The sequence below is a fragment of the Macaca nemestrina genome, chromosome 2, assembly GCF_043159975.1.
Source record: "Macaca nemestrina isolate mMacNem1 chromosome 2, mMacNem.hap1, whole genome shotgun sequence".
Lineage (NCBI taxonomy): Eukaryota > Metazoa > Chordata > Mammalia > Primates > Cercopithecidae > Macaca > Macaca nemestrina.
Window position 1 is genome coordinate 63,281,433 of NC_092126.1, and position 24,632 is coordinate 63,306,064.

Sequence of the window (24,632 nt, forward strand, 5' to 3'; positions counted from 1 at the left end):
TCCACGGGTTGAACAAGAGAAATTAAAAACATATTCTTTAAGCTCCACACATTTGCATTTGATGTTCAGGCATAATGACTTAGGCTACAGACTAACAGTTTTTCTTATGCGATTATTGTACTTTACAGATTCTAGCCATTAGCAGATTAAAATATACTATTTACTTCAGAAAAGTAGGAGGAGCATGCTGCATCTCCTCCATTACAACTGTGGCTTGACAGCTACTGCTTATATCTCTGAGAACTTCTCATACTGTTTTTGGCTCTTTCTAGATGCAAGTTCTTTGGGATAACTATTATGTGAAAGAATTTAAACAATAAAAAATAAATTTAAATAAGTGAAAAGGAACAATTTAGAAAGCCCCTAAACAGCACATTTCAGTACAGTGCCCTTATTTCAGCATCAATGAAGTTAAGAGTTAACTAAACTTGCCAGGTGAGTAAAAAAGGATGGCTGGCAAGGAGGACAAAGGTAAAAGTAGGGAAGTGACGGAAGAACAAAAAGAGGAAGAGTAGGCAAAATTAAGTGTCTGTCAATACTTGTTTCAGATGCCATGCATGTTGCTATAATGAACTTCCCTGGTCTACATTAAAAATAAGTAATCCGGCCAGGCACGGTGGTTCACACCTGTAATCTCAGCACTTTGGGAGGCTGGGGTCGGAGGATCATTTGAGGCCAGGAGTTCAAGAACAGCCTGGCCAACATGGCAAAACCCTGACTCTATCAAAAATAGAAAAAAATTAGCTAGGCACGATGGTGTGTGCCTGTGATCCCAACCACTCAAGAGGCTGAGGTGGGAGAATGGCTTGAACCTGGGAAGTGGAGGTTGTAATGAGCTGAGATCACACCACCTCACTTCAGCCTGGGTGACAGTGAGACCCCATCTCAAAAAAAGAAATTAGTAATCTACAATGGACTCTTCTTGCTTATTATTTATTTTCCTCTTTCCATCACAGATTTGTTGTTATGCTAAGGATATATTTTAAACTACTGAAACTGTCCATCTTTGAATGCCATGCTTAAAGCAATTAGTGGTAAGAAACACTTATAATTTTACTAAGAACAAACTTACCTGAACTTTAACTTCCTGGTGGCTGAGCAGAGGAACCAAATGAGGAACTATTCCAGAGTCTATTACCATCTGTATTTGTTCATTGCCAGCATCAGTAAGGTAAGAGAGGGCCCAGACTGTATCTACCAATATCTAGTGAATAAAATAAAAATTCAATCAACTTTTAAATATTTTCTCATTTTAGTAATTCTTGACCAAACAACGATTCTAAGATTGTTCAACTACCTTCTTCCTTTCTTTCTTCTCTCAGTTCAATTCATTTGAATCTGATCGCTATTGTATTAAACGTCATCATCTATAAATGTCTGTACTAAGATGTACATCTTTTAGCCATATTCAGGATTCCGATCCCAGATTAGTATCCAATCTTAGTTCACTAAGATACACACGCACACTACACAGCTCATAAAACAGGAGAAAAAGACATTCTCTTTCCCAAAGGCTGAGGGATAATAGGTCCAAAAACATTGTGGCTCATGTATAAAGCTGGAAAGACTACATGTCTCCAATATGCACAGTTGCTCAAAACATCTGGGCTAGATGAATATATTCAAGGAGTTCTCTAGTATCATAAGTACCATGTAGATATGCCTAAAGCCAATAACCCAAGCATTCGTATTACAGTATTATAATATAATAGTTAAATCTTTTCCAACCAGTTTGTTCTGCCTTATAGAACTGGAGGCAACTTTTTTTTTTTTTTGAGATGGAGTCTTGCTCTGTCGCCCAGGCTGGAGTGCAGTGGTGCGATCTCGGCTCACTGCAAGCTCTGCCTCCTGGGTTCATGCCATTCTCCTGCCTCAGCCTCCTGAGTAGCTGGGACTACAGGCACACGCCGCCACACCCGGCTAAGTTTTGGCATTTTTTAGTAGAGACGGGGTTTCACCGTGTTAGCCAGGATAGTCTCCTGACCTTGTGATCCGCCCGCCTCGGCCTCCCAAAGTGCTGGGATTACAGGCGTAAGCCACCGCGCCCGGCCAGCAACTTCTTAAATAGTGGAAGTCCCCTACAGCTGCAAGACATTAATCATAGGTCAATCTGTGAGATGAGATCTGTAATTAAAACAAAAAATACGTACTTCACTACAGCTGCTACTTACGGAAAAAAAAAAAATCTGTGTAATCAACTTCTACTAAATAGCCTACTATTTTTTTAATGATTATATCTTTAAGTACAACGGGCCATTGTTTGATCTTTCCTAGTACATTAAGTCCTAATTAGAAGTTATGACCAAAGGGCAGTATGACAAACAACTGTAACTGCTGCAAATAAATACACAAGTTATTGACAAAGACACGGGAATAATAATTGTGCCTAAAACTACTTCCAAAGCCTTTCTAGATTATGAACTCTGTGTCAAGACAAGCTGGAGAAGTATACAATCTTTAAAACTATAAACCAGGCAGGGATTGGTGGCTCACGCCTGAAATCCCAGCACTTTGGGAGACCAAGGCGGTGGACTGCTTGAGCCCAGGAGTTTGACACCAGCCTGGGCAACACGGTGAAACCCCGTCTCTATGAAAAACACAAACAATTCGGCATTTTTTTTTCTTGTTTTTTAAGACCCTGACTTTAAAAAAATAGTAAAACTGTAAACTAATGTTATGTTTAAGACACTCAAGAGAAAATAAAAAAATAAAAAAACATTAAAAAAAAAAGACACCCAAAAACTCCTAAAAGGAGAAAATAGCGCTTTGCCATTATTTCTTAGGAAATTCAAGAAAGCGCTAAAGATATTTCTTTTTTTTTTTTTTGAGACGGAGTCTTGCTCTGTCACCCAGGCTGGAGTGCAATGGCCGGATCTCAGCTCACTGCAAGCTCCGCCTCCTGGGTTTACGCCGTTCTCCTGCCTCAGCCTCCCGAGTGGCTGGGACTACAGGCGCCCGCCACCTCGCCCGGCTAGTTTTTTTGTATTTTTTAGTAGAGACGGGGTTTCACCGTGTTAGCCGGGATCGTCTCTCGATCTCCTGGCCTCGTGATCCGCCCGTCTCGGCCTCCCAAAGTGCTGGGATTACAGGCTTGAGCCACCGCGCCCGGCCGAAAGCACTAAAGATATTTCTAATGTAAAAAGAAGATATCAAACAAAAGAGTTTGCACAGGCCGGGCGTGGTGGCTCACGCCTGTAATCCCAGCACTTTGGGGGGCCGAGGCAGGTGGATCACGAGGTCAGGAGTTCAAGACTAGCCTGGCCAACATACTGAAACCCTGTCTCTACTAAAAAATACAAAAAAATTAGCCAGGTGTGGTGGCGGGCATCTGTAATCCCAGCTACTCTGGAGGCTGAGGCAAGAGAATCGCTGGAACCCAGGAGGTGGAGGTTGTAGTGAGTGGAGATCATGCCTCTGTACTCCAGCCTGGGTGACAGTGCGAGACTCCATCTCAAAAAGAAAAAAAAAAAAAGAGTTCACCCAGAAAGAGTGGTATCAACGTATGTGAAAAAACCTAAATTTCAATTTGCAAATATAACTGAGTTTCTTTTCTGGAATATCAACATATGCTAAAATTTGTTGACATAGGCCAAAAATTTCAAGTTACTTGCTCATAACTGTATATAAAAGCTAGATACATGTTTTTAAAGGACATGTCACTAATATGCTCAGATCAAAATCAAAATTCAAATCAAACTTCTAAAACATTATTTAGTAAGCAATATTATTTGTTAATCATGTTACTAAAAAGAATGATGCAAACAGACTTGAGAAATTCTTCAAGAAACATCAAAGGCAAGAAAATAGAGTCACAATCTCATCTAGATTGGAGGAAATAGGTGGAAAGAACACAATACATCTCTAAATAAAGTCAACCAAGATGTCCTGTTTTCCAGCAGAGGTATAAACTTTGAAGTTAATCTCTCTCTCTCTTTCTCCCTCTCTCTCTCTCGACAGGGTCTTGCTCTGTCACCCAGGCTGCAGTACAGTGACATGATCACAGCTCACTGCAGCCTTGACTTCCCAAGCTCAGGAGATTCTCTGGCTTCAGCCACCGAGTAGCTGAGACTACAGGTGCACACCACTATGCCTGGCTAATTTTTTTGTATTTTTTATAGAGACAGGGTTTCATCATGTGGCCCAGTCTGGTCTCGAACTTCTGCACTCAAGTGATCCTCCTGCCTCAGCCTCCTAAAGTGCTGGGACTATAGGCATAAGCCACCACACCTGGCCTCTTGTAAATCTTTCAAAGCAAAATATTATGTAACTGTTTGATACAGTAAAATTCTAATTTTAATTTGTTCCAGACAAATTAAATTCTGGCCAAAAGGTACAGGCCTTTAAATTGTAAAGAAATGAAGCAGCTTGTCCAACACTGGTCACCATGCCAAACTGTTTTTAAAGAACCACATGAGTTCCTGATTGTTGCTAAACATTTCATTCATATGTCTTCCCTTACCCAGTATATTCCTGGTTTCTCTAACACACCAAAGGCTGGTCTGGCTTTTACAAGCACTCAGGGCAGTTTTCCACCTCATTCATACTCCCTGAGTTGCTTTTTCCTCTGCCATCTGTGTTAGTAAAAATAAGCAAAATATATTTGCTATGTTTAAAATCTTGCCTGCACTGATTTTTTTTTTCCTTGTTGTTTGAATAATCAAGAGTTATCTTGATAAATGAAGCCACTGCCAGTCACTGTAACTGAGAAATAGAATAAAAAATGGAATTAAAGGGCAATTGATGTGCATGGTTTGGTATGTGTATATGAATACAAATCCATGCACAAACATTTTCCTTTCTCATCTTTCAAAAAACAAAAATAGCACTATCTGTGTGTGCTTTCATTGGCCAAACTGTCAAAATGAGCTTCCTTTATAAAAAGCACATGAACAATCAAAGACACGATCTTAGTAAGAGAAATCACTATTAACGGGCAACTTTAAAAACTTTTAATGTCAGTTTTTACAACACTAATATATATATATACATACATTATTGCCCACACCAAAATAACAGTTATGCTTGATTTCTTAACTGGTATTATATTTCGTGATATGGGAAAATCTGACAGTATGCTGACACAATGTGTTAGTACAGTATTTCCCCCCTATGTCACAGGGGAAGCCCTAGAAATACATACATACATAAATATATAATGGGACACATTTACTCACATTTACGTCTGTGTGATGAATTAAAACACAAAGGGCTGGAAGAATCTGAGGAGAGAAATATGTAGATTTAAAAACATACACAGATAAAAAACACATATATAATGGTATCTCTTTTAATTTTTTTTTAACTGTTTACCTCCTGAATGGTTTCCATTGGTGGTGGTGGGTCTTTGTGGCGACATAAGTTGACCATAACCCAAGTAACATTTCTTAAGAATGTTATAGGAATAGATGGACTTATGAAGGAAAGTAAAGGTTTCACAACTCCAAGACTTATGACATAATCTCTACACTGGGGCCCATCACCTGTAGAAAAAAAGGATTAACTCAATAAAACATTGACAGTAAGCATTTTCAGAAAACACAAAGCACTGGGAATATGCTGCTTCATGTATTTTAACCAGATACACTGTTCAGTTTTAGACAATAAGCAGGCTCCCATTCAAGATTTCTGAGCCAAGAGAGGCAACATAAGGTGATAAGGTATTTTTTTGCACATTATTCCCATCTTCAGCATTTTGCTGCTCACTTAATTAAACTGCTGCTTTTAACTTCTCTCTCAATATTACTCTCGGTTTAACAAACTTTCATGTGATAAAAAAGATGTATCAAGAAAACATTTGTTGAATTTGTACTTACAATCCAGTATCAGAGCATCAAGGTTATGAACTATAAATTACTCTATACACTTAGAAAACTATGTCAGAAAAAAAGGGTGAACCAGTGCTAGAACAGTGGTTCTCAATGTGATTACTGGGCTCTAGCTCAGGCCTCCTGAAGCAGAAACTCTATGGGTCTGGAATTCTGTGTTTTAACAAGCACCCCATGTAGTTCTGATTGCATGCTAAGGTTTGAGAACAACTGCTGCAGAGAACTGACAAGTTTAATTTCTGTATCTAAAGCATCACTGCAGTTTCTAATATATGAAGCCATGTTAAAAGGTTACCATAAGTGAAAACACCTTCGCTTGCACTATAATATTTGGAAATAAAATGTTTGTTCTTTTTGCATCCATATATTCGTGTTAATTACAGAATGTGATTGGAATAAAAAATGAAAGATCAAGATGCTGTATAATAGCTCTAAATCTAACATTTGGTATAAAAGCAAGAGTGAGGGACTCTGTATATAGAAACAATCGCATTCCTAATAGTATAAACCCAATGTCGAGAATGGTTTACAGGGAAATTCTCCTTTAAAAACTCATAGCCACTCCTTACTTCCATGTTAGCCCTGTGTAAGGGCAATAAAGAGGTGGCATATCAAAGTAACAATGATTATTTCCATGCAAGAATAAAGAATTTGGCAAAAATAATCTTTAGAATCATTCTCCTTCACTAGATTAGCAAGACCCCTACAAACAGTACCTCAACCCTCACGCATAATAGTTAGGTCTCTGAGCTATACTGGGGCACAATATGATTCAGATTTTTCACATCCTTTACTGGAGAATAGTTCTTTGAATTTTTGAGTTTAGGCTCTAGTTAAAAAAATAAATCCTTGAAATATCAGAATTGTCTTTATTTTCCTTACAATTATTTATTAGACAGAACCTGAAAGTTATGGTAATCATGGTGTTAAATAGTTAACTAGACTGTCAAAAGGCCATGGTTATCTCATGTTGATTCATGATGACAGGAAATAATATTACTATATTTTATACCTTACTAAATTCTAATGTACTAAAGTCTGCAAGAGAGAAAAATTTCATTTTAGACTCTTCTCAGAACTGTCATTATGGAGAAAAATTATTGATTTAAGTTTTGCCTCCTTTTTTCTTGTTACTTTCTTTGATGGAGAAAGCTGAGAAATAAAAATGGACCCCACTGATCGACGTGGGCATTAGGGGAAGAAAAAATGGATCCTAGCATGAGACAGGAGGTCTAAATTGTATATATCTTGCATAATTATTCAAAAAATTAAGAGCTCACTATATACCAAAAAAAATGGTATCTTAAGCAACAAAAATTCTATTTACTATGAGTTTATGCTTTTACAGTAATACAGTTCAAATTTCTGTAAGCTATTTCACAAAAGCTAGTACTGAAGGCAAGCTGTTTTCCCTTTTGGATTATTAGTAGCTATTTTTATTACTTAGTATATGAGAACAATTTTTGGACTAGTATTGTATTACAAGTTTTATACAAACCTATGATGTTTCCCAATGCCCACACTGCTTGCTCACAGACATTCTGATGGGGTGAATGGAGAAGCCTCAGGAAAAGTGGCACAGCATCTGATGCAGGAAAAAATAACAATACTTAAGGTTCAAGATACCATAAACCAAAAATCAGTATTTTTTTGCTGACACTTCAAAAAAAAGGGCAATCTATAAAACTATATTTAAAATATAGCCTCATTAAATGAATTTTATTGGAATAGCATTATTGGAAGAATTTCGACCAGCAACTATTTACTCAGTATCAAAATGAGTTATCCAGACAAATGTTAAATTAGGCTTGTGAAATTTCATTAACAATTAAACCTGGAATTAATTTCAAGATTAATTCCTTATAGATTAAGTATTATCTCTAATTTGAAAAAAAAAAAAGTACATTATTGAAGTAACTTTTTTTTTTTTTTTAGACGGAGTCTCGCTCTGTCATCCAGACTGGAAGGCAGAGGTGGAATCTTGGCTCACTGCAACCTCTGCCTCCCAGGCTTCAGTGATTCTACTGCCTCACCCTCCCAAGTAGCTAGGACTGTAGGTGTGAGCCACCACACCTGGCTAATTTTTGTATTTTTAGTAGAGACAGGGTTTCACCATATTGGCCAGGCTAGTCTCAAACTCATGACACTTCAAATGATGTGCCTGCCTTGGCCTCCCAAAGTGCTGGGATTACAGACATGAGCCATTGCACCCAGCCTGAAGTAACTTTTGAACACAAATTTATGTTAACACATGTGGGTCTTTAAGACAGGCTAGTGATTCTTGGGCCATGTGAGATCTTCTGAATCAGAAAGTGATTCTGTTACTCAACTGGATGGGAAACAGAGATACGTCTGTATCCAAACAAAATACTGCACTGAACAAACGATTCTTCTTTCCTTCTGATATTACTTTAAAAAGCACTATTTAAGTATATGTAGCTCAATCATGCTTGTAATAAAAAGTAATTCACTTATGGGTTTGTTTTTGAAGCAGTGCCTCACTCTGTTGCCCAGACTGGAGTTCAGTGGTGCCACCACAGGTCACTGCAGCCTTGACCTCCCCTGGCTTAACTGATCCTCCTACCTCAGGCTCCTGGGTTGTTGGGACTATAGGTGCATGCCACCAAGCCCGGCTAATTTTTTTTTCCTGCATTTTGTAGAGATGGGGTTTTACCATGTTGTCCAGGCTGGTCTCTAGCTCCTGGGCTCCAGTGATCTGCCTGCTTCAGCCTCCCTAAGTGCTGGAATTACTGGCATGAGCCACCATGCCCAACCTCATTTATTTATTATTTTTGGTATATTAAAGCAGACTAGCAAGGTCAAAAAAAATTCTAAGTCTTTTTCTAATCTTTAGAGAACATACATAACGGAATGGAAAAAGTATGAGAGGGAATAAAACATTGTTACAAAATCATAAAATTTACCTAATAGCTATACAAAACCAAAAAACCACAATAAAAACCACCTGAACCCAAAACTAAACCAGTTTTAATAGGATGTGAGGTAATTATCTTTTCTAAGTAATATTACAAGTGTCTACAATAAAATGATTATTTAGATAACATCTTTGTTCCCCTTCAAAATGTACAAATTAGTGCTTACATTTTTAATAAGCTCAGAGAAGTATGCTGCTTACACATTTAAAGAGGATTTTAAAAGTATCTTCTTCAAAATTATTTATTTTTTGTGTTTGGTAGAAGAACCAAATAGTATTCATGAAGACAATACACTCGGGGTTTTACTTCCAATAGTAATTTTCCACTTACATCTCTTGAAACAAAAAAAAGCAACCCTATTATAATAACAATGAAAAAAAAAATTCAAGCCATTCTTTCAACTAGGACTACTTTATAGAAGATTTCTTTAAAATATATGATATGGCCAGGCGTGGTGGCTCACACCTGTAATCCCAGCACTTTAGGAGGCTGAGGCGGGTGGATCATGAGGTCAGGAGATTGAGACCATCCTGGCTAACACGGTGAAACCCCGTCTCTACTAAAAATACAAAAACCTAGCTGGGCGTGGTGGCAGGCACCTGTAGTCCCAGCTACTCGGGAGACCGAGGTAGGAAAATGGCATGAACCTGGGAGGCGGAGCTTGCAGTGAAACGAGATCACACCACTGCACTCCAGCCTGGGCGACAGAGCGAGACTCCGTCTCAGAACAAAAAAAAAGATAAAAATCTCATTGAGAGAGGCTGAGGCCGGGTGTAGGGGCTCATGCCTATAATCCCAGCATTCTGGGAGGCCAATGTAGGTTGATCACTTGAGCCCAGAGTTAGAGACCAGCCTGGGCAACATGGCGAAACCCTGTCTCTACCAAAAAAACACAAAAATTAGCTAGGCACAGTGGCACATGCCTGTAGTCCCAGCCACTTGGTGGACTGATGCAGAACGGTCTCTTGAGCCTGGGAGGCCAAGGCTACAGTGAGCCGAGATTGTGCCACTGTATTCCAGCCTGGGCAAAAGAGTAAGATCTTGTCTGAAAAAGAAAAACAACAACAAAAAAAAAACAAAAACAAAAAAAGAGAGGCTGAGAGGCAATGTGGCAACAGGAAAAACTCCTTTATTTCTACTGATGTCCTATAAATAAAGTGTAACAATAATAATTTAATCTGCTACTATAATTAGGAAATGTTCTCATATTTAGAAAGGAATCAAGTGAATTTTTGGACATACAAAACATCAGTCACCAGAATAAGAAGATTAAAGCAACATACTTAAGTTGACCTATTTCAATAACTATGTAGTAGCTATTATTTTATAACGTAAATTGCCATAGTTTCTTGGGAAAATCACTGTTTTTTACTGACTTCTTTTAAAAAAATGCAATTATGTTTGTTAATAACCAACTTACTGGACTGAACTACGGCTTGAGTTTGTTCAGAAGTTCCAGATGCAATGTTTGTCAAAGCCCATGCAGCTTCAAACTGCAAAGAAGGACTACAAAAAAACAAGTATATTTAAACAGCAGGATTTTTACATTGGGCCAAATATCTAACCATTCTTCCCTCTACCATTTCAAATGCATTAAATATTTTGTTTCAAAAGGTATCTATCCATCCAGCATATTTTTTTAACCCTCAACAACTGTTTCAAACAACTCTTCAGTATAAAAAGCACACAACCTTCTCCAGCATCCTTAATTTTAGTAAGAAATCTTTTTAAGATACTTGCATACTACTCCCCAAACAGTTCTCTCAAGTACCTACCTGGTCAAACTACTTCTTGCCAATTAAGGCTTAAAAGTTAAATTTATCATTCTCAAGTTCCTGTTTGGCTACTACCTTCATCTCTTGGTGTTAACAAATCTTGCACTGTTTTTCACTTTGACTTTTCAACTCCATCCCTTAGCCCTTTTCTTTTTTCTTTAAAGATCAAACTAATTACTAGAGAGTCTTGTCTTCTCCAAAGGATACATTCTAAATTAAAAAAAAAATAATAATGTACTCACTTGTCATCTCTTTCAAGACAATGGACTAAAATGGGCAATATTCCAGATTTTATTAAGTCATCAATTGGTGGATTGCGATCACTGGACAAAAGCTTCCTGTAAGAGATAAAAACACCCTTGTGAAACTTAATAACATACAATATTATGATTAAATTTAAATTCATATTTGACAAATATTAACATAAATCTGAATATCTGGTACAAGTGCCTTTTCTGAAATTAACAATTTATATAATGCAACCTTTTCTCTAAATTTATAAAATGATATATAAATTAAATTTATAGAGATGACAAATAATTAAAAAAATAAGAATATAGATATGAACCACTTTACTACCTTTTTTTGAGATGGAGTCTCACTCTGTTGCCCAGGCTGGATGGAGTGCAGTGGCACAGTCTTGGCTCACTGAAAGCTCTGCCTTGCGGGTTCCAGTGATTTTCCTGCCTCAGTCTCCCGAGTAGCTGGGATTACAGGCATGCGCCACCACACCCAGCTATTTTTGTATTTTTAGTAGAGATGGAGTTTCATCATGTTTGCCAGGCTGCTCTTGAACTCCTGACCTCAGGTGATCCACCCGTCTTGGCCTCCCAAAGTGCTGGGATTACCAGTGTGAGCCCCGGAGCCTGGCCACTTTACTACTTTTAATGGTACAATAATATTATTCCCTCAGTAAAGCCCTGATTGTGACTTATAAAAAGAAAACTAATTTTTTTTTTTAAAAATGTTACTTTTGGACATAATTTTGAGTTCAGAGAAAAAAATGGGCAGATTTCTTCAACACAGCATTTACCTTGCTAAGCAAGGAATTAAGAGGTCACCAAAATATCCAAAATTATTCACACTACGTCACAATAGAGTCAAGTGACGAAAGCAGGTAGGCTGCTGGAATATGTTTAGAGCTGATATTAGTCCCTAATTCTTCATTCTAGTTTACACACCAAATTAAAAGTCATAAAAGTCCAACAACATTTTCATCTCAGCAACTAAAGAGAAATGGAATAAGCACAGTGACTGACAGGAAAACAGCCAGAGAGATGCTAGAGAATCTGAGGTAAAAAAGACAGACACATCACTGCTTTCATGGAGTTTATAAGATAAAAACAAAACCTACTGCCTATTTTCACATGTATGAGACTACAGGTTTAGCTGATAAGTCCTCAGTGTAGCCTAATCATATCTTCACCCACTGGAATACTCTGTATTACTATATAAAAGCAGTGTTTATGAAAGCTTAACCAAATCATGTCCCTATATAAACTTTGTGATGGCTGCTTATTTACCACCTTTATCAATGTAAACTCCTTGACCTAGCTTTAAACTACTTCACAAGTTGGCTCCATCTTATAACTAATCTTATTCTCTGTAACTCAACAACAGGTTAGTTGTCTGTCGCATCATTTCAATCGAAATAAGATTGAACCTATCCTAAACCCCTCACTTGAAATGCCCCGTCTTCTATGTATTCAAACTCTATTCAAAGTTCAAGTTCTGTGTTTTACATAATACCATCTTTGAATTTCAAGAGGATTTATACAGCATAGCCCTACATTTGGTGTTATCACTACTTATTTTTTTGGACAGGGTTTCAGTCTGTCACTCAGGCTGGAGTGCAGTGGTGCTACCTCGGCTCACTACAACCTCTGCTTCCCAGGTTCAAGCACTTCTCCCACCTCAGCCTCCCAAGTAGCTGGGATTACAGGCATGTGACACTACACCCAGCCAACTTTTATATTTTTAGTAGAGATGGGGGTTTCACCATGCTGGCCAGGCTGGTCTCAAACTCTTGACCTCAACTGATCCCCTGGCCTCGGCCTCCCAAACTGCTGGGATTACAGGCATAAGCCACCGCACCCAGCCCCCTATTTTTTTAAATACAGTTTTGCCTTTCCAATTAGCTTATAAAATTCTTAAAAAGAAAGAATTATACCACATGCTAGTTCCTCAACACACGGCACAGTGCTTAGCATAAGTGGAAATTAAAAAAAAACAGAAAAACGAAAAAAACAAATACTTAGAAAGAGTCTTAACCCAGTCTTAAACCTTCTCAAACAAGGCTTCATGAGATCAAGGGTGAAAATTTAATTAAAAAAAATTTTTTTTTACACTTCACTGAGGATATTTTAAAAGAGAAATGGCTTTTATTCTCTACATAATGGTGAATAATACAATTTTTACAAAATATAATATAAAACCAGCTTCATGCCACTGTCTTGATTTGTACTAAGGAACCTGCAATTTTACTCACAGTTGCTTTGCAATACCAGTGTAAACGTTAACACAGTGAAAAAAAGGCAAATAAAGTCTTAGAATTATTATGAAAACCAGTTTGCTCTTGCATACCCCATGAAATTGCCTTGGAATCTCCCAGTGATCCACAGATCATACTCTGAAAACCTCTTAGAGTACACTGGGCTTTAATTTTCTTGCAGATTGCATGTTGATTAGAACTGCCCCAAAACTATCAAATATTCAACTCTGACAACGATGAGCATAATCAATTTCTTAATCATTCTTCCTATAAACATTAATTTGCTATTTTGACAAGTGAATGGTTCTGTGATTTTTCTGCCTACATAAAGAATTCCTCTCTAAGAAGTTCTTTTACCTCTGGTATACAATACTGTAATTTTATAATTTCCCTATCAGTTCTAAGTTATTTAAGGTGGATAAACAAATACTGGAAAAGTCTAATAAATATAAAACAGATTCGTGTAGCACTGTATAAGGTATTGGATGGACCTATAAACTTTTGCCACTTTCAAATTCTGTAACTAGGATCAATTGCTTACTTGTCTCTTTCCTACTGATAAACTCAACATAGGGTGTTATTCTTACATTCATAAATACACAAAGCAACCACTAAATTGCATTATGATACAACCATGTCTTCCCCAACCTATTTATTAATACAAAGGTCTCAGTAATAGATTTTTCTGCCTCTTCCCTTAAAATATGAGAGAGCACAGGTTTCACAATAGAAATGTACAAAAGAGGCAGGGTACGGTGGTTCATGCCTGTAATCCCAGCACTTTGGGAGGCTGAGGCGGGTGGATCATGAGGTCAGGAGTTCAAGACCAGCCTGGTCAAGATGGTGAAACACTATCTCCACTAAAAAGACAAAAATTAGCCGGGCATGGTGGCGGGCGCCAGTAATCCCAGTTACTTGGGAGGCTGAGGCAGAGAACTGCTTGAACTTGGGAGGCAGAGGTTGCAGTGAGCCGAGATTGCACCACTGGACTCCAGCCTGGGCGACAGAGCAAGACTCCATCTCAAAAAAAAAAAAAGAATGTTCAAACAACTTGGTACTTCCTACCTGGAAAGACACTGGGAGTGTATGCAGTCATTAATCTCTTTTTTTGAGATGGAGTTGAGATTCTACTGCCTCAGCCTCCCGAGGATCTGGAATTACAGGTGACCGCCACCACGCTCAGCTAATTTTTGTAATTTTAGTAGAGATGGGGTTTCACTATATCGGCCAGGCTGGTCTCGAACTCCTGACCTCATGATCTGCCCGCCTCGGCCTTCCAAAGTGCTAGGATTACAGGCGTGAGCCACCGTGCCCAGCCGTCATTAATCTTAATCTACATCTACTTGTCTATGTACACTGACATAGTAAGATTGTAATTCTGGATTTATTGTTTGATCAATATGAGGATTGTGAGAAGAATTAGATACCTGGTAAGGATCTGAAGAATCTGACTTTATAAAATTAAACCTATTCATTAGTAAAAGGTAAAGCTTTACAAATAATGTTTTTCTTTTTCTTTTTATTTCTACGGCATTAATTTGTTAAATCAACTTTCCCTGGCATCTGTATGCATTATGTACATTAAAGCGTCAGTGTACACACTTTCAACTAAAAATAAAAAGTGTGAGTTAAAAAAACTGTCACCAATTTTAATACTCTAAACCAGAGAATTAAAAAAATAATAAATTTAGTTGATCTATTACTATTTACTATTGTTTGTCATCAAAGTTAAATTTGATTAACAGGGTCTACCCCATAGTAAAAATTCAAAATAGAACCCCTGTGTAAGTTATAAAATCTAAACATGTCTTCAAAATTTAACTTACCTAGCAGCTTGAACTGCGCTTAACTGAATTCCTTGGTTATCACTTGAAGCATTCTATAAAAAAAATAATTTATGATGTAAATATATAATAATTAGCTGCTGAGGATAAGAAATACAAATGAAGAGAGAGTAAAAATCCAACTTACTTGAACAATAGCTTCTAGAGAGGTATTTTGCTGGGAAAAAAGTTAAAGAGAAAACTCAGTTAAAAAGTCACCTTAAAATTCTTTATTAATGTTAAATCTTTCACTGGTACTTTTAATTTACCAGAATAACAATAACAATAACTTACCACTCTATAATCACCATCTATATCAGAGTCTTCACAGATATCTTCATGTGGTACATTCCTTCTCTTTAAGAGATGTTCATCTCTTTTATTCTTAAAAAAAAGAAAAAAATCAAACAAAGAATTTGAGTTAAAAAAACCTGAATACTTTCATACAAAGCTCAGGCAAACCTGTGCCTACAAACTGAAATATGAAGTGCCTTTTAAAAGTAAAATTCAAATGTAAAAAATTAAACCAAATTGTGAATTAACCACTCACACAAAACTAATTTGAGTCCCAATTCCCAAATATTACATTTTTAATGAACCGTGAACTATGTAAAAACAAACAAAACAAAAAGTTTGACTAAAAAATACAGTGTACAGTTTAAGCCAGAACCAAACACAAATATTTATTTAAAAGTACTAAACCATTTTACACATGATCTGGGAGCTCCTCTTTATCACCTAAAAGCAAAGTCAAAGCAGAAGTTGGGCAGTTCAAAGTTAGACAAAAACCAACAATGTCTTACAAAAATCAAGGGCCATTTCAACTTCACTTAAAATGCTGGGAGCAAATTTATAAATATAATCTCAACTATAATACTTAAAAGTTGAAGAAGTTTGCAACAAGTTCTTTTCAGGGCCTTACTACTGCCCGTTAATAGCAGAACTATTTAATATAACTGTATCTCAATGACTTAAACTTTAAGCTCTTTATATCTGTTTTTACACAATGATAAAGTTACAAGGTGTACCTTTTCAACTTCAAAAGTTTGTCAAATTTAGTCAAAATCTCTCCTTTTTCTAAAGAAAAATGCTTAGCAGTTGAGATTTTTAAAAGTTTAAATTTGGTAAATAAAATTTAGTTATACAATAAGTTATACATTTTACACAAAAACAAAATATATATTTGGCATCTTCTATACAATGCTCTGTTGTTGTTAGAATTATGCTTAGAAGTACCCAATATTAATCAGACTCACCTTCCTTAATTCAACTACAACTTCATTTCGTTGTCTTCTCATAGTCTACAAAAAAATTAAAGGAAAATATTTTTAAAATCACCTCAAATTCCATTATCCAGAGAAAACCACTATTAACATTTCAATATACGCCTCTGATCTTTTCTTCTAGCCATATGGATATAAAGTCAAATCTTACTCATAATAAAAATCATACTATGTAAATGATTTTCAATCTTCATTTCCCATTCATACTGCAAAACATGAAAAATCTCTTTGAAATTATTAATAGATCTATAATATTGGCTATATCATAATTTTAAAAACTATAACATAAGGTTTATAAAAACACAGAGGTACAAAGAATAAAAGAGCCCATAATCTCACCCCTCATATGAACCAATGATATTACAAAAAATAACACATGTACAAGATTAGTAAATTCAACTGCTTTAAAAAAAAAAAAAAAAAGCCAAAAAAAAAAAAGCCAAAGGAGCCCTCCTGCTCACCCACAATTTCCTTCTCTCATAGGAAACACTGTTAGATTTACCACGATTCTGACACACGTCTGTCTATCCTGTTCTTTACCTTGTTTTGGTTTACTTTGTTTATAGACCTTAGAGATATTCCATGGTGGTGTATAAAGACCTATTTCATTATTTTTCATGGCCACACAATTATTCTATGACATACAGTGGCCATTCTTTTATTTTCAAATATATTTTTCTCATTTTTAAAATTACTTACTACAGGGATGTGTGCTCACTGTAAAACTGAATGTTCAGAAACAATATAAGTTCAATCTGTTTTCATATACAGGTTCATCTTATTCTTTCTAATGATTGTGTATTATGTAGCGGTAACAATTCAGAAAGTCATATTAGATGTCTAATAAATATCACAAACCTAAATCCGAAACTGAACTTCTGATCTTTAACATACTCCACCCGCCATCTCAGCAAATGGTAATTCCATCCTGGCAGCTGCAAAGACCAAAAACCTTGGAGCCATCCTTGATTTTTTTTCTCTTACATTACATATTCAATCTGTTAGCAAATCCTGTTGGTTCAACCTTCAAAACATACAATCCAAACACAGATCACTGCCTCCTCTGCTACTATTCTGGGTCAACTTACCATTATCTCTCAACTAGATAACTGCAAAAGTCTCCTAACATGTAGCCCTCCTGCTCTTGCCCTCTATCTTCCTCCAGAGTCTATCATAATGACAGCAACCAGAGCAATCCTCATAGGACTCATAAGGAGTCTTAATTTTTATGTGCCATGGACTCCTCTGGCAGTCTGGTATAATCAATGGACACCTTCTCAAATAGTGTTTTTAAACACACACACACTATATATGTAGTTACAAAGGAAACTACCTTGATACACAGATGTAAAAAAGAGAGCTGTAAACATAAAAAAACAGTGTAAGTGCCTCTTTATTACCACATTAAATGGGATCTCAGCAGTAGGTCTAATAACTACTATAATTTCAAAGTAATGATGACCATAAATGCAACAACGAGGTGATTTTTATTGGTGGTAACAAAGTCACAGGTAATTCTAATATTACTATGGTTAACTGGCTACATTAAGTGAAGGAAACACTGTTTCAGTTATAAGTTAGTGAAAATAAAGATATAATTTCTTCTAAATTTCAGGGGCCCTCCTGAATTCTACCCATAGACTTCAAGGACGGAAAGGTCCAAGGACTCAGTAAAAAATATTTTCTAAAAGTCAGATCATATCATCTTCCTGTTCAAAAATATCCAAAGGCTCTCACATGCTCCACGTTGGACTTAAAAGCCCAGTCTTTACAATGGCTTATGTCCAGTCAAATCTTCCCACCTCATTCCCTCCCCAAATACCACCGTTTGGATCTTAGCTCCTACCTATCTCATTCTGCTGTACTCACACCAACTTTGCTATTTCTTGAACAAACTGGAAAGTCTCTTGTTGCAAGGCCTTAACTAATACACTATATAGTAACTTCTCAGAAGATGGTCTCCAGAGTCAAACTGCCCGGGTTCAATTTTTTTTAGCCATACTACTTACTAGCTCTTTGTACTTCAGTTTCCTTATCTATAAAATTGGGATAGTAAAAACACCTTCTTCATAGGACTGCTGTTAAGGATTAAATCAGCTAAAATATGTAAAGTACTTAAACTGTCCCTGGTACACAGCAGTGTGTGTGTTAACTTATTATTATTGCTGCTGCTATTTCCTCAGTTTGGAATGCATTTCCCTTACTACCTGCAGTGCTCAGTCCTTTATCTCTATGGGAAGGCTTTTCCCTTCCTGACCATCTGCCAACTCTCCATTTGGGTACTTTCTCTTTCTCTTTCTCTCTTTCTCTTTCTCTTCCCTGCCTTATTTATCGCTATACTATTTATCACTTTCTAATATACCACGTAACTGTATTTGGTACAGATATTTTTAAAACACCAAGAGTCAACTTTAAAATAATAAAATAGGCTGCAAAATGAGTAAAAATAATTAGCTAAATACTACAGTGTTAACATCTATCTCATTTAATCATTATAGCCTTATGAGGTAAGAATAAAATAATCCTTTATTTCTTTTTAAAAATAAGAAAACTGAGACTTAGAGAAGTTAAATTGCTTGTCCAAAGCTGGCTAGGATTACAACCCAGACAGTCTCACACAAATCCGCTTAACCACCAAGCCATATTGTTTTCCACACTTCTCGAAGTCAAAGTTCAAGTGAATTGGAGAGCCAATCGTTCACACTAAAGCAAAAGTACTGTTACCAACACAATGAACTTTGCATAATATCACAATATGAAATCAATAAGCGATTCTAACAACAAAAAACTATGACCTATGTCTCAGGCACAGAAAATAGTATCTGTAGGATGCATGACTTAAGACTGTTCAACAAATAAATAGACTTCTGAGGGATGGGGTATTTCCAGTTTAAGGAAAGTTTTTATTAGCAATCACTTCATCTAAAGTAGCAGGATTAAGGTACAATGGGCTTTAACTTCTTTTCATTAGAGCAAACTAATAAATAAATCCCAAACAACTACATACTGCATATTTACATAAATGTTTTGTTTACCCCCCAAAATTTTCTCCCATTATATTACATATTTATTAAATCCAGAGATTTGCGAAAAATTTTCTTTCTTTCTTTTTTCTTTTTTTTTTTTTGAGACGGAGTCTCACTTTGTCGCTCAGGCTGGAGTACAGTACAAGGATCTCAGTTCATTGCAACCTCTGCCTTCCAGGTTCAAGCGATTCCCCTGCCTCAGCCTCCTGAGTAGCTGGGACTACAGGCGCATGCCACCATGCCCAGTTAATTTTTTGTATTTTTAGTAGAGACGGGGTTTCACGGTGTTAGCCAGGCTGGTCTTGAATTCCTGACCTCGTGATCTGCCTGTCTTGGCTTCCCAAAATGCTGGGATTACAGGTGTGAGCCACTGCGCCCAGCCTGAAAAATTTTCTGTTTTTTCTTTTTACTTGATACTCATTTGTTACAACAAAATCTGGAGGTTTTTCAGTAATTTGAAACTACTAATATTTATCAAAACAACTTAGCACTGTAGTAACAACATAAGACCAGGCTATTACCACTTTCACAGAAACTTTGCAAAATAAGAAATTTGACAATCCCTTTATTACACAGCAAGAGTTTTCTTTTCCTCTCCAAGGTAGAGAATGAACGAACTGGTAGAAAGAAACTCTATGAACCACAGCCTGGCAGCATTTTGCCATGTTTTTACAGCAAACAACAGTTGTTCTTTGGGACCCCATGAAAGGGGTATATAAGACTTTCTAAGCCTGTCCTTAAAGAGCAGGTTTTGTATACTACATGAAAATATGTTAGTTGTGAATTTACATGACTTATACTGATGCAGTAAGCAGTGATGTCAATTAGAATTCCAGAAAGCTGACAAACTGGCCAAAGGCTTATGTATAGGCCAAAGAGCTATATAAAGGACAAAGACTGTAAGTGGGGGAGGTTGAGGACTGCCGCTGCTATTGTCTCAGAGGAGGTGGACAGAGTTTAGGCAGATCACTCAGATATTTTATAGTTCTTTGCTTGTGAGACAGTTATAAAATTATAAATTCAGGCAAAAGGGGATAAGAAGTTGACAAAAAATTTCAAACAAGTCAAAACAGAATGCTAGTTCTATTTAAAAGGAAAGCAGTTCATGTACTTAACGAATACTTACTATGCATCCATCACTGTGTTAAGCACTAGGGATTAAACACTTTCCCTGCTTTAATGAGGTGTAGATTCTAGTATTTTCTTTCCACTTAATTGCTACTTGATTTACAATTAGTGGCTACTTGATTCCTGCTAATTTTCAAGTCAGTTTTACCGACACATGGTTTTTCTTTAAAGTCCTAAAAATTGTTAATTTAAAATACGATATAGTAATTACTGTATAATTTTGGATATTTTAAATTTTCTTGAGCAAAGTTGGGATTTAGTTAGGACTCAATCTCACTGGAGAAAAAGTTGAAAGAAAATTCTTTCTAATAATACAAAGATAAGAAATATAATGCCTTGATTTTATTTCACCCAGTCTGACTTTCACTGATACCTTAGGAAGGTTAATACTTAGGTAACAGCACTACAAAAAGAAAATAAGAATTAAAATATTTATACAGGCATGAGAGATCTTCTGTGTGGTAACTAGGATATATTCTAAAACTGAATTGTGATAATGGTTGCACAACTACGAAAATTTACTAAATATCATTGAATTTTGTACTTAAAATTGGTGAATTTTATGATAGGTAATAAAGTGGTTTTTAAAAGTTATACACACACACTACAGACACACGCCTTCCCTCCCCAACATGAGTTAACAGTAAGTATATTACTAATTTAGAGCCTTCTGGAAAGCATTCATTCAAACATTTATTAATCACCGATTTGCCAAGCATTAGAAATACAAAGATGGACCAGACACTGCATATCTATGCCCTCAAGGAGGTAGCATTCTTATGATACAGAAATATAATTTAGTAAAATAGTAATAAGGCCCAAACTTAGCAAATAGCAAGTGCCGAACACCATTCTAAACATGTTACTTGAATGTACTTATTTAATACATGTATTAATAACATGCACACAAGGTGCTCTGACAGTAAAGAGAGTAATTACTAAAGGTAACATATAAGCTTAATTTTCAAGACTGAACGGCAATCCATTTAGAGAAAGGCATTCCAGGTAGAAAATACAGCATGTACAAAAAGAAGAACTATGAAAGATGGCATGTGTGGAATCTGCTGAAGAATACCAGAAGCCAGAAATGAACAGGTAGGCAAGGAGACAAATCAATCACATAACATAAAGCTAAGCTACACTTTCCAGAGAAAAGTGAGTTACTGGTGATTTCAACCCAAATTATCATCACAACCCAAACACATTTGGCAGGTAAAACAGTTGTTCAACCCGATTACATGGCGAACCAAAAGTTAAAATAGCATAACTAGAAAAGTATGTTTTCCTATTTCTTGTTTTTCTCTCTCTGCAGCAGCAGCCATCATGGTGTTTAATCATGCCTTTGTCAAATAGTATTTATGTTGACAAACTGCATGTAATTTGCAAATAAATTACATTATGACAATAAAAGGGAAATTTTAAATGCCTAACACTGTTAAATGCTTACTCAAGTGGGTCAATAATTAATATCTCCTAAGGATAAAAACCCATATTAAAATCCTTCATTTAGAAAAGTTCATTTAAGAAGTAAGTTTAGTTCAAATTTTCAATCTGTAGATTTATTTCTCAGAGGTAGCACTTATTAATACTAGTATTGAAGGCCTGAAGTTCTACTAGTGATGAGCAAAAGCCTTCTCAAGCAGAATCAAGTTCTTATCTCTTCAAGAAGTGATAAGATTAATGGACACTGAGCATAAGTGAAGAAGAGTTTGAAAATACATTGAGTGTAGGAGGCCAGACTTAATCTAGGCAAGCTATTGGAGCAATATTAAGAACTAATTCTAGTCTATAGATACCGTACTTTAAAATGATCCATATCTAAACTGTAAGCATTGAAAATTTATTAGTACATAAATATAATTTTTTAAAATTGCCAAAATGTAAAAAACTGTTAGGTGTTAACTCCAAAGAATGGAATTAGAGTTGTACTATCTCTTCAACATTCAAACAATAGGAACATGTATTAAATTAAAAAGTTATACATATCTATTTGGAAAAGTTACAAAATAAAGAAAGGAAAAATCTGAATTCTCAGAGTTCTCTATATTCATCTATCTTTTGCAAGAGATGACATACGATAGAAGAGAAAATAAATGCATACATCTCCCAAGATGGTTTCCTAGTATATGGTTATACTACTCTACTAGCATATGGCTACTACTCCCAGCTCTACCTTTAATGAAATCATAGGCAAGTCACGACCTTTATGGGTATTAATTCCTTCACTTGTAAAGATAATTCGATAGATTCCTAAGATCTTTTACGCCTCAAAAACTGTATCTTTTTTTTTTCCGAGACAGAATCTCACTCTGTTGCCCAGGCTGGAGTGCAGTGGCGCAACCTCGGCTCACTGTAACCTCAGCCTGCTGGGTTCAAGTCATCCTCCTGCCTGGAGTATCTGGGACTACAGGTGTGCACCACCAAGTATGGCTAATTTTTGTATTTTTGGCAGAGATGGGGTTTCACCATGTTGGTCAGGCTGGTCTCAAACTCCTAACCTCAAGTGAATCATCCACCTCGGCCTCCCAAAGTGCTAGAATTACAAGTGTGAACCACCATACCCAGCCAATTTTTTCAACTTTAGAAAACAATGTCAAAAAGTGTGTAATTGTCATTTGTAGTTACTATGCATGGCAATGTAGTTTCTATGCTAAGAATCATGAAAAAGTCATAACTCAAAATTATAAACAATAAAGAGCTACTTTGTGGCTCTGGTACAGTTGCTTGGTGTTTTCGTATCTTGCACTTTTCTCGCCTTAAGTTATGCTATGATGCCAAAAGGACATGTGAATCCTTGACCTTTCCTTTTCTTTTCCCCGAGATGGAGTTTTGCTCTTGTTGCCCAGGCTGGAGTGCAATGGCGCGATCTCAGCTCACTGCAACCACCGCCTCCTAGGTTCAAGTGATTCTCTTGCCTCAGCCTCCTGAGTATGTGGGATTACAGGCGTCCGCTACCACACCCAGCTAATTTTTTGTATTTTTAGTAGAGATGGGGTTTCATCATGTTGGCCAGGCTGGTCCTGAACTCCTGACCTCAGGTGATTCACCTGCCTCCCAAAGTGCTAGGATTACAGGCATGAGCCACTGCGCCCAGCCTCCTTGACCTTTCAATAGCTAGTTTTGGTAGCAGAGACAATTACCAAACTGTGTGTGTGTGTGTTCATGTATACGTGTGCACTGGCAGAGAGATGGTGTTTGACAGGGAAAGAAAAAAGTTTAGAAACGACCATAGGTTTGGTGAGACACATGTAACCTCTCAGGGATGGGAAACACTGCAAGATAAACTTTCAGAATCACTTATAGAAGGCAACTGAGGACAACCTACAAATAAATCTACTCTAGTAAACAAGCACATATATAAGTTTTATATGAGCACAAGGGAAGGTACTCTAGGATTAATGGGTTATAAGGGAATTGATCAAATGCTACCAAGAATGATCACTTCTCTTCAAACCCCCTGCCAAAGATCATGCCAGTGCACTCCAGCTTGGGTGACAGAGAGACAGACTTTATCTCAAAAAACAAAAAACTTTGAATCCTTAACAGAAGAAATAAAATTTCACAAATTATTTGAGTGACTTGAAGAAAACTCAACTCATAGGAAAAGACACTGGGAAAATTACCGAGGAAGAGTAAGAGAAGAAACGAGATATACCCAAATTAAGAAGGTCATTAGAACCCAAGCTTTTATATTACTGTTTGAAGGAATCTGATTTCCCTGCTGATTTGGTGCATTCTCAGAGGAGAAAAACAGTTTTTTTTCATTTACAAAACAATACCAAATGTGTAAAGCAAGAGAGATTGAGGAACATTTTCCTTCTATGATGTAAGAACATAATAAACTCAAACTCATGGTTTTCTTATGGAAAAATTTAAACAGTATTACAGGATTTTGTAACTGGTGAGAACAGAAATCATTTAAACTATTTCATTTTACAGAGAAAGGAACTATGGCCCAGTGACTTCAAGAATACCAAAGCTTAGATATCCTGGATCCAGTCCAATATTCTTTACACTACTTCACATTACTTTTTTCATTCTAGGTCTACTTCTGTTACATATTCCTTCAAATAAACTATTTTTCCTTCTCTTTTTCTCTTCAGTGTTTACTTTCAAAATATTCTTTAATTTTTCCTTGTGAACTTATGTTCAAAGACATGAAACTTAGCAACAGAAAAATCTTCATTGAAAGGTAAGTTACTGAATTACTTTGCCAAAGCACTATTTTAAAAGCCCTCTAGTTATGTTCACATACTAAACAGATATATACATGTGCATAGGAAACCATTCATTCACCCAACACATGTTTACTGACCACCTACTATATGTCACAAACTGTTCTGAG

General features: G+C 36.4%; 1 protein-coding gene across 2 annotated transcripts in view; it reads right to left on the reverse strand.

Annotated features, from left to right (window-relative positions):
- Positions 1-24,632, reverse strand: part of LOC105488527 (karyopherin subunit alpha 4) — a 67,287-nt gene that overhangs the window by 22,501 nt on the left and 20,154 nt on the right. For both annotated transcript variants that reach the window (XM_071091187.1, XM_011752703.3), the window contains exons 2-11: positions 16,107-16,151; positions 15,145-15,234; positions 14,999-15,028; positions 14,854-14,906; positions 10,779-10,874; positions 10,182-10,267; positions 7,324-7,410; positions 5,311-5,480; positions 5,175-5,219; positions 1,073-1,204 (exon numbers count right to left, since the gene is read on the reverse strand). In XM_071091187.1, the coding sequence (XP_070947288.1) occupies positions 1,073-1,204; positions 5,175-5,219; positions 5,311-5,480; positions 7,324-7,410; positions 10,182-10,267; positions 10,779-10,874; positions 14,854-14,906; positions 14,999-15,028; positions 15,145-15,234; positions 16,107-16,151 (834 nt within the window). The remainder of the gene's footprint in view (positions 1-1,072; positions 1,205-5,174; positions 5,220-5,310; positions 5,481-7,323; positions 7,411-10,181; positions 10,268-10,778; positions 10,875-14,853; positions 14,907-14,998; positions 15,029-15,144; positions 15,235-16,106; positions 16,152-24,632) is intronic.